This window comes from Neomonachus schauinslandi, chromosome 6 (assembly GCF_002201575.2).
Source record: "Neomonachus schauinslandi chromosome 6, ASM220157v2, whole genome shotgun sequence".
NCBI lineage: Eukaryota > Metazoa > Chordata > Mammalia > Carnivora > Phocidae > Neomonachus > Neomonachus schauinslandi.
In genome coordinates, this window is record NC_058408.1 from 126,783,817 (window position 1) to 126,798,225 (window position 14,409).

The 14,409-nt window shown below is 55.3% G+C and overlaps 1 protein-coding gene across 4 annotated transcripts in view; it reads left to right on the forward strand.

Annotated features, from left to right (window-relative positions):
• The first annotated feature begins 682 nt into the window (after positions 1–682).
• The window catches only part of PAX2 (paired box 2), a 76,310-nt gene continuing 62,583 nt past the window's right edge, over positions 683–14,409 (forward strand). For 3 of the 4 annotated variants that reach the window (XM_021699751.1, XM_021699753.1, XM_021699752.1), the window contains exons 1-3: positions 746–788; positions 4,313–4,481; positions 5,259–5,456. In XM_021699751.1, the coding sequence (XP_021555426.1) occupies positions 746–788; positions 4,313–4,481; positions 5,259–5,456 (410 nt within the window). Of the gene's footprint in view, positions 789–4,312; positions 4,482–5,258; positions 5,457–14,409 lie in introns of all 4 variants that reach the window. The other variant, XM_021699754.1, reaches the window with a different exon arrangement.

A 14,409-nucleotide genomic window follows, 5' to 3' on the forward strand; every position in this document is an offset into this window, starting at 1 on the left:
GGGAGGAGGAGGGGGTCTGGAGGGGGCTTTGCAGCTTTTAGAGAGACACACACCGGGAGCCGAGGCTCCAGTCTCCGGCCGAGTCTTCTCGCAGCCGCAACCCACCTGGGGCCAGCCCAGTGCTGCCGGCGCTGCTCGGCTCCCTCCCTCCCTCCCGGCCCTTCGGCCGCGGCGGCGAGCGCCTGCCTTTTCCGGAGGCGGGGGCCCGGCTCGCGCTCTCCCCTCCCGGAGGCGCCCGCTCGGACATCCCGAGGATTGCTACTTCTCTGCCAACTTCGCCAACTCACCGGCACTTGGAGCGGCCCGGCTCCCCGCCCGGCGCCCTCGGGCCGCCCCCGCTCCTCGCCCTCTCCGACCGCCGCCTCTCGGATGACCGGGTTCCAGGGGAGCTGAGCGAGCCGCCTCCCCCGCCCAGCCTCAGCCCTGGCCTCAGCTGCCGCGCGCGCCATGCGCCCCCAGATCCCCCCGGCCCGGCCCGCCGCCCTGGGGCCGCTCTGCTGACCGCCCAGCCCCGAGCCCCGACGGTGGGAAGTTGCGGTCGCTGCGGGTGCGAGCTCCGATCCGCCCGGGAAGCGTCCCCGCGGGGAGCACAGCGCGGCGTCCCCCGCCCGCCCCGCCGCAGCCGGGCGCCCGTTCACCTCACCCCCCCCCCAACGTCCCTCCCTTTTCTCCTCAAGTCCTGAAGTTGAGTTTGAGAGGCGACACGGCGGCGGCGGCCGCGCTGCTCCCGCTCCTCTGCCTCCCCATGGATATGCACTGCAAAGCAGACCCCTTCTCCGCGATGCACCGTGAGTACCGGCGCCCGGCTCCTGTTCCAGCTCGGGGCTCCCCGTCCTAACCCTCTCCCGTCCAGTCCTGGCCCGGCCCTGGCCCCCTGCACTCAGGTCCCATCTTGGAGACTGCGCTGGCTTCTCCAGGCCCCCCCTTTCGTTCTTCCTCTTCCCCTCATTTTCCAGTGTTTCTAAAGCCTCCAGTTTCTCTCTTCTGTCTTAGGTCACCAATACTTCTCCCTCTACCTGCCTTCCTACCTTCCCTCGTGCCCATCACCTGTCTTCCTTTCTTCCACCTGCTCCTTCTTAGGTCATCGATCCACAGCCCCTGGCCCTGGCTCCAGCCATCCTACGCCCTGGTCACCCTCTTGCCCTGGGCTGGGAGACTAAATTGGCAGGCAGTTTTGAGGGGTTTGAGTTGTGTTGTTTTCTCTGTTCTCTCCCTCTCCCTCTCTCCCTCTACCCTCGCTTTCTCCCCCTCTCTCTCTCTGCCTCCCCCACCCTCCATTCATCTCTACCTTTCTCAAACTTAGAGTGTGCTTGTCCAGGTGGAGACTCCTAGCATGGGCAGCTTCCGTGTCAGGGCAATCAGGCAGAAGAGTGTGGGGGTGGGGTGCCCCCATCTGACCCTCAGCTCCCAGCATCTCCAGGCCCTGGCAGCCCAGCCAGGGCTTGGTGTGAGCTGGTTTGTAATACTCCCTCTTCTTTTCTTTCCTAGTTCCTTCCCCTCTTCTTCTCCTTCCCCTGCTCTTCTCCTTCAGTTGGGAGTCTGAGATTGGCAGGATGTGGTGGTCATCTTTCTCCACCTCTCCCTGGGAGATGCTCTAAAAACAAAGAGGGGTTCCAAGGAGAAATCGAAGTCAGGAAGAGATGGAGTAGAGGAGCCTGCCAGGCAGCCCCTGGGCAGAGCCAAGCTCTGCTTGCAGTTCTGGAGGCGCCTTGCCGGCCTTCCACTCCCTGGTGAAAATGGTCCTGCCAGTGACCTGGCTGGTGGGTAGTCAAAGAGGGGGAAAACGAGGGGGAGAGAACAAAAGGAAGGCAAACGCCAAAGCTGGGGAGAAGGGAAAGAGAAATTTTTTAAAAGGTGAAGAAAATAAAAGAAAGAAAACAGAAAGGATGTTATAGGGGAAAGAGAAGGGGAGAAAAAATGAAAAAATAGGAAAGAGGGAATTATTTTAATGAAATTTGAATTTATCTAATTCATGTCATATGTCTTTAGCTTGGAGAATAATTCAGAGGTTGTTTTTTTTTTTTTTTTTTTTTTTAGACAAATGGATTCTAAATAGAGAACTTCTCCTCCTCTGTAGATTAATAATTAAGGATGATTTGTAACTTTTCACAGGGAAACTTTTTTAGACCTGGCTTGGATCGGTGCTCCAGACAAGAGAGCCGAGGAGGAAGAGCTCTGTTTTTCTCTTAAGCATATAATTAGCATTACAGGGGGAGCTTTAAAAAAAATACTCCTGGGGTAAAATATATTTTCCTAAATAATTTCCAAGTACAGGTAATCCAAGTCAGGGGCCTCGGGCCGCCACGGGTCTCCGCGAGCTGAGCCCGAAATCCTGTCTCCTTTTCGGAGCGAGTGGAACCGGGTCGACACGCTGGCTTCGCCCAGCCCGCCGGCCTCCCTGCCCCGCCGCCTCTGCTCTCGCTCTTCTCTCGGGCAGATTCCGCGGGGGATTTGCCGAGTCCCAGCCGCCCACTGGGTGTCACTTTGAAACCCAAAGTGGGGCAAGGCGAGCTGAAGGTGGTCGGAGGAAGGGAGAGACGGCGGCGCGGGCGGGCGGGCTGGCCAGCAAGCCGGAGCAGCCTGAGTCCGCGCCGGCGGCAGTGGCGCATTCCAGGCCCGACTCAGCGGCGACTCCCGGCCCTGGACCCCTGTTGTGCCCCCTTTCCCGTCCCCTTTCCTTAGATTGGGGACGAGGGGCCGGGCCCGGAGCCCGGGGAGGCTGAATTATTCATCTTTAATCTGCCCGCAGCTGCCGCCTTTTCATACCGGTAACGCGAGTTCTCCCGGGGCCTAAATTATTGATGGTCGGGGTTTGGAGGGAGGGGAGGGGTGAGGAGTGGGGCTAGAGGTAGGGAGAGTAGCGGGAATGTGAGGCAAAAATAAGAGGTTCTAGCCTCCCCCAGCCTCCAGATCTGAAGCCTCTCCCCAGGGGTTTTACCGGCCCTTGCTCTCGGTACCCCCAGAAGGGGACGGGAAAGAAATGAGCAGAGCGCAGATGTTCCCGCTTTCTCCGAAAGCCGCCTGAGGCTAGCAGGGCAGGGGCTGCAGGTTGCCGGCCAGGTCAGGCTGGCCGCTAGAACTCTCTGCGCTTGGATTGCTCAGTAACTGCGGCTGCGGGTTGATCGCTCTGGGTGCAGGATTTCTAGACTGCTGTAGGCCAGGGAGAATGGGGCGCCGCGCAGCGTCCTCAGGCCTGGCATCCGGTGACCACTTGGGCTCCGAGGTTGGGGGCCCCAAGCTGGAGTCAGAATGGAGACCCGGCGCCCTCCTCCTGGCCGGGAGAGCAAACGCCCTTGCTTCGCGGTGTCCTGGGAGGCTGCCGAGGTCTAAGAGGTCAGAGGGATGGGAGCCGGCTCCGGCAGGCAGCGCAGGGTGCCCCGTGAGCCCTCAGCCCGTGTGGGCAACCTGCACCATGCTACCTAGGGGAAGCAGTGGGTCCCAAGCCTGGCTCAAGGCGGCAGGCAGACAAGCCCCGGCAGCCCGCGTTCTCTGGCTGCTGCCGAACCGAGCGCGGCGCGGCCCTCCGCTGCCTCCCTGGCTCTGAGCGCAGCAGACTCTGGACCCCTGCGTCTTCAGCCTTTCCTCCTCCACCTGGCTTTCTTTGAACTTTAGACCCTAGGGAGACGAGTGGGAAATATGGCCCCCAAATATCTAAAGATAGAAAACATAAAGGAAAGGAAAAATCCTGATCAAAACCCAGGATAAAACAAAAACACAGGGAAAGAGGCATGAACACTCTAACTCTGATTTAAAATAGATACAAGAGGTAAGGAGCAAAAGGAGGGAGTCAGACACTTAGTCCCTCTCTGTGCTCAGAGCCCTTTTGTACTGGGTCATCTGGTCCCAGACCCCCAAAATCATCTGCCTCCAAGCCCTAGCACACACCAACGACTCTCCCTTGCTTGCGGCTCAGGCGGGATCTCACCTGGCCCTGCTTCTGCTCTCTGCTCGGCTCCTCTTTTCCTCTCCTACATTCTTTCCTGCCGGCATCAATTTCCCCCCTGCCCTCTTTCTTCTCACCCTGCTTCTCCGTTCCTTCCCTCACTTTCTCCCTCGAGAGGTACTGGTCTTAGAGCCATGTTCTTCCCAGCTCTCTGCCCTGCGTCTGCGTTTCCGCGTCTCTACGGCCAATGGGTTTCAATCCCCAATCCCCCGTGTTGTGCTTGACAGCAGACCACTGTTCTGCCGCAAGTCCCAGATCATGCCCCTCCACCCTGCCTGCTCCCTTCGCACAGCCTGGGCCTTGGACCCTGACTAATGGCCGGTCCCTGCTGTGTGTGGGGTGTTGTGTTTTTTTCTTGTCTCTCCCCAGCAGGGCACGGGGGTGTGAACCAGCTCGGGGGGGTGTTTGTGAACGGCCGGCCCCTGCCCGACGTGGTGAGGCAGCGCATCGTGGAGCTGGCCCACCAGGGTGTGCGGCCCTGCGACATATCCCGGCAGCTGCGGGTCAGCCACGGCTGTGTCAGCAAAATCCTGGGCAGGTGAGGGCCTCAGAGCTGCCCCTGGGAGAAGCCTTGCCTCCTTATCCCGCGGCCCTGGGTCTCCAGACCAAGGACTTGGCTAAAAGTCCAGGATACCAGTGGGGGTATCTAGATACTCTGGGGTATCTAGAGAGCTGCTCCTTTTGGAGAGGGCGCTTAGGTGGTGGCCATGGCCCCAGGAGCAAGGATGGAGCAGGGTCATTCAGCTCCTGCCCAGCTTCAGGGTTCTCGTGAGGAGGCTGCCAGATACCAGACTTCAGAAAGGGAGGGACTCCTCTTCAAGCAGAGTTAATGCAGACTTGGGGGGGGGGGGGGTCGGAGGAACAGGTGGGGAGCATAAATGGGTCCCCAAGAGGAAAGAAAAAATCAGCATTGGGGAGGGGACAGTTCTCACCCGGGCTCTGTGTTCAGTAGGAAAGGGCTGGAGGTGGTGGCTCAGCCCTGGTGGGCCTGAAGGCCTGGAAGCAGCTGCCTCCTCTTCTTTCCAAATGCAAGGCTGGGCTTTCAGACTCCCAGGGGCACCTATCCCCGCTGGTGTGCTCACAGCCCCCGGCATAACTGTCTTCCTGGAGGGAGTGTGCCTGTCGTCCTCCTCGCCCTAGCCAAGCGCCCTCCGGAAGCTGGCTCAGCCATGCTGAGTCTTTGCCCTCCACGCTGCTGCCTCGGGTGGGAGAGTGGTGCTGCCGCCGCGGCCGGCCGCGGCCGCCCTGGAGCCTGCAGCCTCCCTGCCCCTGCCATGGCCTGTTCTCGCTGACCCCGCCGGCCTTCCCGGCGCAGGTACTATGAGACCGGCAGCATCAAGCCCGGAGTGATCGGAGGCTCCAAGCCCAAAGTGGCAACGCCCAAAGTGGTGGACAAGATTGCTGAATACAAGCGGCAGAACCCAACTATGTTCGCCTGGGAGATCCGAGACCGGCTCCTGGCTGAGGGCATCTGCGACAATGACACGGTGCCCAGCGTCTCTTCCATCAACAGGTGAGCAAACCACCCCGGACTGCAGGGTGGGACTCCAGCTCCCTGCTCCTGCCCATCAGGGCGTCTCCCAGCTTGCAGTCTCGTTCTTTCCCTAGCTTCTGCCCTTGCTCCAGGCTCCCGGTCCCCGAAGTCCTTTGGGCAGGGAGAGGAGACCTGGAAGGCAGAGAGAGACAGACAGAGCTGTCTCCAGCTCAGGGCTGGGTATTCCCTGCCAGGCTTCTCCCGCCGGCGTCCTGGAAATGAATCCAAGTGTTTGTGGTAATTAAGACTCCAAGATTACGTGCCTCGGTATCTAGAGACAATCACAGCCCACAGCCGAAGCCTTTAAAATGACCAGTGTCTATTCATCGCTTCCAAACAGACTTCCCTTTCTAAAGGCATGCTCCCTTCCCCAGGGGCAGCCGCCTGTCCTGGCTGCCCCACCCTCCCTGCCAACTCCCACAAAGCTTGCCTCCCAGGAGCCCAGGCCTTGCTAGCCAGCTCGCACAAATTTCCGGCCTAGAAGCACGTGTATCCAGGCCTGCAGAGCAAACGCCAGCCACCAGCCAGCAATTGGCAGGGAGTAGAGAAGCTGGACAAGGAGTGGGACACCAGGAGGGCAGGGAGAGAGCTCTGGACCCCAAGGCTCAACTTTAGGATGCTTAGGGCCAGGGATAAGTCTGCACCGATGACAGGCTCAGGCACATGGGCCAACATAGGCTGGAGTCATCGAGACCTGTAGTTGCACAGGATAGTCTCCCAATCCCCAAGCCACTCCAGCATGCTCTCTGGGAGAGTACACATGTATGTTCCACATGTGTATACCGTGCCAGTGTGCAAATGGGCCTGTGTCGGGTACAACACGTATAAGGAGCAGTGGGATGCAAGCACCCAGGAGGGCTTCAACATCACAGAACTGTACAGTGTGACATCACCAGAGACCCTGTACAAGTTCCAGACAGCTTGGCCAGCCTTTCAACTACTGCCCCCCATTTTAAGACAGAGTCCCAAATGAGAAGAAGGCTGAGGGTTTCTTACCCTTGTTATTCTTTGTATTCTTCATAGATTCATTGTCAGGACAACTAATAATTCAGATGGTGACTTTTTCTGAAACTGGCATCACATATCAAGGTTTTTTTTTTAATATTTTGCAAATGATATGGAATTATCCCAAATCATCCTGAAAACAGCAGGTAAAATTAGCTGGTAGAATGTACCTTGGCTAAAGAAGATTCCCTCTGCCACACTCGTGCTGTAACGTACTGCGAGGCGACCCCAGAAATTATCCCAGTGTGTGCCATATGTATTAAAATGGTTATTCAGTTATGAACAGGGTAACATAATACTGATCAGCTAATTATACACCCTCCGAAAACCCTCCAGCTCCCCGGGCCCTGGCTCGCTAGGTACTGAAAGCATAGCGGTTTGACATTCAGACACCTTCGAAGGAGCTGGAGAAAGACTCTGGGTGGTTTGGGAGAGGAATGTGTCTTTTTGCATTTAAAAGCCAGAGGAGGCTGGGGAAGCTTTGGGGCTGGGGCAGGATTGGTGGGTTAGGAACGGGCTTGGGACAAAGCATTTGTTTTCGGAGCCATCTGGAGACTCAGCCTCTTGGCTGTCTGCTGGTCCCCGGAGTGAGTTGGAACGGAGATCTTGGGAGGAGAGCTGCCTGCTGAGGAGCGATGTTGCTGGGGCTGGGAGCTGGTGTATTGGGGGACATTCAAGAGAAATGCTTGTTGTCAGTGATAGGATTTGCAAGCCTTTGGAGGAACCCAAGACATGCACAGTTAAGGCAGTTTGCTTTTCTTGATGGGTGGAGGATTGGAGCAATCAAGGCACTTCTGATGGCAGCATCCCTCACCTACCACCCCGTCTAGAACCCCGTCCCTCCTCTCCCCAACATATACCTTCACTGGCTGAGATGTTTTGAGAAGCTGGCTTATGCAGGAGTTTGGGGATGCTCCCATTCTGAAAAGCCACAGAAAGCAGGGAACAGGTGACCCCAGGATCAAGCTCAGAAGCCTGGGGGTGCACTCCCCAGCAGTGGGGGAAAGTAGAGGGATGGGTTGAGAGTAGGAAAAGAATGGCCTCAGCTTGGTAGTGCTGACAGCTGCAGGATCTGCACTGCGTGGAGCCCCGCCACCTGAGGGGCACCGAGGCTTCCTTTGGGTGTGTAGAAATAGCTATCTGTGGGCAGGTGTTGCTGGAGATGGAGAGGGAGTGGGAGGAGAGGAACGGGGAATACACCGGCAGCATGGGCAGCCAGCCCTGGGTCTGCGGTTAGGCTTCCCGGCTTGCTTTGTCGACAAGGAGCAGTCAGGGTAGTGTTGATTTCACTTTGGGACAGAATCCTACCATGGTTCCAATTTGGGAAAGAATTCTGAGGGCTTCCCAGTGTGCTGCTGAGTTGGGGCTGGAGGGATGCATCTAGGCCCCCATGTCCTCCACTTCATCCCTGTAGGTGTTTTGCTCTAAAGGGGGAAAGGTTTATCTGAGATTTGTTGTTTCACCCTGAAACCTGATAAAGGCGGGATGTTTCTTCCTGTGTTGGTGATATCAGGAACTTTGTAAATTTTCACTCACTATAGGAAGACCCTGGAGATTTTCCTCTGTGCAGAAAGTGTGGTGCATCGGGGAATGGGTGGTTCTCGAGTTTAGGGCCTTCCTGTTGGTGAGGTACCCACTTGTCTTTGGTATTTTATAACCGTTGTGAGTGTGTGCATGTGCCGGTGGTTGGCAAGAAAGGAAGTCCACACATGCTCACCCTCCTGAGCCAAATTGTGAGGGTTTTTTTCATCTTCTCCTTCCCAAAACAGATGTTGTCGCCGCACTTGAAATATGCTGTTATGGTTATAAACGAAATTGCTTTTCATGCTTTAAAATTGGTTTTGGTTTTCTCTGATCCTGTCGCGATAAAGGCTTGGACGTTCCATCCATATACTCCACTGGCAAATCCTCAGAGATACCTCTCTGAGTCAGTGGAGTAAGTCAGGGAGGCCTCCCAAACCCACTCCTGCCCCCCCCGAGACCACTGTCAAAAATCCAGAGGGTTGACAGGATTGCTTAGCACGTGGAATTTCTGTGACTCCGTCTCGATATTGGGTTACTGATCACTAAGCATGGAGTTGCCAGCTCCTCAGCTTATACACGGCCGCTGTAGAGGGTGGATGTTTATAAACAGGTTACTTGAGACTAAAACCTGGTGTGGGGAATGGCCTAGAGGGGGGAAGAGATGGAGGGGGATCCATGCTACTGAAGGGGGGAAAAGTCGCCTAGTTATATCGCTGAGCAATTGACTGGGCAGGAAGGATCTTCCTGATTATATGCCAAAGTCTTCTGATTTGGCTATTGCCCTGGGCAGAGAATAAAGCTCCTTTGAAAGAATAGGCACAAACTCCAGGTAGAGTATAGGGTTACCAAGGATCCCCTGAGGGTGTTTCTTGGAATGAGCTGACAAAAAGGCCATTGCTCTCTTAACTTTTCCAGCCTGCACTACACTCTTGGGATCAGGGCCTTCCCTGCCCCTAGATCTTTGGAGTGGGCTCTTCCAGAGTCCATTTCTCACTGATCACTTGCTACCCACACTCTCTCTCAGCCTGTTTGGCTCCAAGTGAGCACGTTTACTGGCTTCAAGGCCACAGCCCCAGTGCTGTGCAAGGGTTCCATCCTGTGTCATTCGTAGGCCTCATCAGAGGTCTGGCAGTGGGGTGACCGTAGTGGGCCAGCTGTTCATTGGAAGACCTATCCAAAAAAGCTGGGAATGCTGAAGATATGTTCAGGGCTGGAGTTTGTGTCTCTTTCTCTGAAACTCAGGTTTTAGAACATTGCACATTTGACTCGTAGACTCTTAGACCTTGCTTGGCATGAATCTGGGCCAGAAGAGCAGCTTTACCTGCCACATCTCTATGCCCTTGTAGCTATTTGGTGGTCAGGGCTGTTGGTCTCATGGCAAAGAGCCAAGGCAAGTTGGTGGGCTAAGAAGAAGACTTCTGGGGCACCTGGGTGGCTCAGTCGGTTAAGCATCTGCCTTCAGCTCAGGTCATGATCCCAGGGTTCTGGGATCGAGCCCCGCATCGGGCTCCTTGCTCTCAGTGGGGAGCCTGCTTCTCCCCTGCCTGCCGTTCCCCCTGCTTGTGCTTGCTCTCTCGCTCTCGCTTTCTCTGTGTCAAATAAATAAATAAAATCTTAAAAAAAAAAAAAAAAGAAAGAAAGAAAAAGAAGACTTCTGTCCTCAGAGGAGTGGGAGAAATAAGGACAGAGAACTTGCCTTCTGTGGCCCGGGGCCTACCACCCTGGGGTCACAAAGAGCAAACAAATATGCCAATTTCTGTCTGAGAAGCCTTGCTCACTTATCCTTCCCCAGAGAGGGCTCTCCTCCTGCGGAGATCACCAATCATTGGACTAACATGTGAAATAGGTACAGCTGTTGATCTTATTTCTTAAAATGAGCTGGAGCTGTCCTCCTGAAAAGCCATTTTTGTTCCCTTAGTTACTTTAGACTTCTTGGCCCGCCGTCGTATGGGTCTGACTGTTTCCCTCGTCGGCTGGCTCAGAGCGGGTGTTCAGGCCACTAAATGGCCTTCAGGTGAGAGCAATGGCCGGTTGCCCTGAGTTCTTACCTCAGCTGCCAACTCTGGGGAAGAGAAAGACAGGAGGGGCTGTCCCTAATGAAAACTCCAGGTAGGTTTTGGAGGGCAATGCAAAGCAGAAAAGAGAGGGAAACTCCTCCTAACTAACTAAATAGTGTCCCAACTATTTTGAGAACTCAATAAAACAATCACATCAAATATGAAGAGGCATAAATCTTGTGTCTGCACAGGTAACCTACTCAATTGCTTTTATTATCGTTCAGGCTGCCTCCATTTATTACCGTCCACAGCCTGGGCAAAGGAGGTTGCGTGGAGGGTGGTCTCCAGTGCAATCCTACACCCTGAGAGGCAACAATCAGCCCATAGAGCCAGGGATTTCGATGGGAGCTCGGGAAGGGCCCATCTGTCTGCATGAAAACCAATCAATAACTCTGTAACCAGAGCCCTTGTCACAGGGAAATGGACAACACAACAGTTCAATACAGGGGCCACAGGGGGAATTAGCCAGTGGAGATGGGGCCAGGCAGGAACAGCCCCTGGAGAAGGGAAACAGGGTACCTGGAGAAAGGAAGGTTGGGGAGGGAGTGGCGCTGTGTGTATATTGGCAGATGGGGCGAATGATTGTGCAGAGTAGATCCAGGGAATGGATCTACGGTTGGAACTGGTGTGAGAGGAAACAGTTGGGAAACGGGCTTATTCTGGTGCATGCGAGAGAGTGTGGTTGTATTATGTGATGGTATGTGCTTGTAGACTAGAACATTACAGCTTCCAGAGAAAGAGTAGCCATGGTAGAAACTGGTGCAGAAGATGAATCTCCCCCTCCCCCCAACACCACCAAGAGCCTGCATCTGAAGAGGGGCTTGTCATGAGACCACCTGGGAGAGGGGTCCTGCTTCCCCATCTTGTCAGCAGGACTGATGAAGGAACGCCCTAAGCCAAGGGCCCCATTTTCTGCTCCCGGCTTCCTAGGTCTCCAGCTCTGGCTACTCTGTAATTTCCCCTCTTAGTTCTCAGGTTTGTCCTTAGTCCCTCCTTGTTGCTACCTGGAGTTGGAGGTCTCATAGTAAGAGGATACGATGTATATGTATTTCTTTTTCACTTTTTGTTCTTTCTTTTTTAAAGACTGATTTATTTATTTTAGAGAGAGAGAGTGCACGCACGTGCCAGAGTGAGCGTACAGGGGAAGGGGCAGAGGGAGAAGGAAAAACCCCAAGCAGACTCCCTGCTGAGCCTGAAGTGGAGCGGGTGGGGCTCCATCTCATGACTCTGAGATCGTGACCTGAGCCGAAAAATCAAGAGTCTGACGCTTAACCGACTGGGCCCTCCAGGCACCCCTTCACTTCCTGCTCTTTTAAAGAGTGCAGTAAAGGGTTCTAACCTGGCCTGCCACTTGTCTGAATCCCTGCTGTTTCCCCACACGCCCCAAGCCAGGTGTCCAGAGTTCAGATTCCTGCAAGGGAGGCAGTTACAGGTATAGCTTTGGCCAGTGCAGCTCACCTAGCCATGTGGGTGAGTCTAGAAAGGAGATCGGGGCCCCTGACAGATCTGAGGCGTGGGAACCAGTATCTCACAACCAATGCCCAAATCACAAGTGAAGTAAACAGAGGGGAAATGAAATCGCATTGGGTTGATCAGTCTACCAGGAAACCATGGGGTTGAATGTTTTCCTCCCGTTGAACCTGTTGTTTTGGTGCTAGCAAGGTGCAGCTTGAACATGGTTCACAATGGTTTCTAGGCATAGCGGTTGACATGCTCAGTGTGTATGGATCTGTATGTGTATGCGTGTGCCATCCTGTCTCTGCTCTTTGGTAGAAGGGCTCCAGGGCCAAGAGGAAAGGGAGGAAGTTCCAAAGAATGTGTCCCGCACTCACAGACAAAGGCTGGACACCTTGTCCTTGGCCCAATAGGTCAATCAGTGAGGTAGTCATTGGGCCATTGGGTGATAATAGGGCTCAGCTGAAGATTCTTTGTTTCACAATTTGGGCAAACTGAGGTCAAATTTTCCTTCAATCTTTACTTGCGCTGTAACACTCCATGGTCCTGTTAGCCCCCCCAAAAGCAGGGCCTGGCTACAGTGATGTCACCTTCATATTGGAGAGCTGTGAGTTCAGCTGTCCATCCTCACTTAGACACTCACTCAGTTCCAGCCCAGTCAGCAAGACTAGTTAGGGACCAACTGTATAAGCAGCTAAAAAGATGCTCTTCCCAGTGGGCCTCTTTGCTGTAGAGTTCTGGTGCAGAGGCCCACCAAGGGGTGCAGGTCCCTCTAGCAGGAGGTGTGGTGGCAGTTTGGGGACAGTCATTGACAGAGCTCTCCCAAGGTCCAGGTCCCGGGCCCAGCCACCACGTCCTTCCCCAGTAACCCAGGTGCCAGGGAAATAAGGAAGAGGCTTTTTGTGAGAAACATGTAACTGGGGACTGGAGAGGCCTTGGAGACCAGGCAGGGCATGAAGGCACAGGCAGATGCCTGGGGCCTCCAGGGAGGGCCAGGCCTAGGGGAGCTGTTGGGGGTGGGAAGTAAGAGGAGAGTGACGTGGCCCTGGAGGAGAAGGAGCAAGGCCTCGTGCAGTTCTCCGTGGGTAGGAGAAGAAGGTATATAGGAGGGAGGGAGGGAGATGGGAGAGGCCTTGGAGCCAGGTTCCTCTTGTAGCTCATCCTCAGCAACTACAAAAATAACTGGACTCTTTCTTTTGGTTTTTGAGAGATAATATGATAAGAAGATATTTTGTGTTTTTCACATGAGAGTGAGAAACTGAGAGTCGTCAGCATTCTAGAGAGGTCAGGTTTATTGTAGGGATGTGGAGGGAGGAAAGTAGAGCTGCAGGAGCTAGGATGGAGCTGGTGAGAGCTGGACCAAAGGGCTGGGGTATGCGGGCCCAGCCTAGAGGCAGGAAGATTTGGGTTTTGAAAACTCTGTGCTGGCCAAAGAAAACGCAGCTTCAGGTCTGATTCAGTCCATGGGCCCTGGTCTGCAGCCCCAGGGCTGTGTAACCAGACTTGGCTTCTCTTCTCTGCTTCCAACCAGAGCGCTAACAGGGCAGGTGCAAGGGTGAGGGTGATGTTTCCTGAGCCCCTTAGTCCCGGAGCCCCTGAGGAAGGTAGGTCGAGGGGAGAGTCCACTCTCTACCGTGAGGACAGGGGAGGGTGAGGCGCGAGTGGGAGGGGAGTGCGGAAGTCAGAAAGAGGGCTCAAGAGTGAGAAAGGAGGTGGGGAGCCTGAGGGGTGAAAGAGAGAGGCCTCGGAACTGGCTTGGCCAGATGAGAACGGAGCGCATGGCCAGAGTACAAAGCAGGGAGCTCTGAAAGCTTGAAAAGGGGGTTGGATCCTGTGCAGCTCCGCCAAAGGCCTCTGGTGGTGCTTGGAGGTGGTCGGATGGAGCCTGAGCTCTGGGCAGCTGGTAGACCAGGCTGAGGGTGACTTCAGGGAGCTCAGAAGGTGGTAAAGGAGAAAAGGGGAGGCCAGCCAGGAAGGACAAAGGTGGCGGGCAAAGGAAGTGGCATGGGAGGTCAAGTCATGGCCACCTGCACCACAAGGCAGGCTGGCCCTGGCTGTGGGGCTACTGCACTGTAGTTGCCTCAGCCTGGTCGCCAGCAGAAGGGAGAGTGGGAGAGAGGCCAAGAGGAAGGGAGGGAGGTCTTCGCTTCCTAGGTGTTCCAGACTCAAGGCCCTCCACCCGGGAGCCTCTGGTCACTCTGCTCTGGACTTCTTCTCTTGCCTGCCTGCAGCCCTGCCTGAACTTCTCTGCAGTGAGCTCACTCTGCTGCCATTCGGGGGCAGAGGAAGCCAGAGGGACGCCACAGGCAGCGCCTGGCAGGAGAAGCAGAAAGGCTGCAAGACAGGGCAGCAGGCTGCAAGGGGACCTGTACCCACCTTGAAGACACAGTACGGTCAAGAAATCAGAGAGGAAGCCCTCAGAGGTCGGGGAGAGAAGGGAGGAGGGCAGGAAAGGAGGACAGCAGTGGCCGCAGAGCTGGAGCACCTGGGAGCAAGCCCTGAGGCAGCTTCCCCCCCTCCCCTGCCCTTGGCCCCAGGGTCTTTTCTGGACTGGTGGAGGAAGCTGCAGGAAACCAGGGGCCTTGTAGGCAGTATCTGGCTTGACAGGCCACAGAGATGGTCAAGGAGGAGACCCTCATTCTGCCCCTTATCTTGTGACTTTCCATTTAATTCTAGAGGGCAAGATGGTCCTTGCCTACGTGTCCTGTGTCATATGGAGAAAAGGTGGTGATTCTGCGTTGAGGGCCTCTGTGTGTCTCTGTTTTGGAAAGAGCCTGAGAACTTTGGAAAGAACATGTGGTATCTAGCTGAGCCTAACATTCGTGTCCTGGGAAGTTGTCTAAATGGTCCTGGTATTCCAGGGAGCTCTTAAAAGGAGTCAGTCTTGTCAA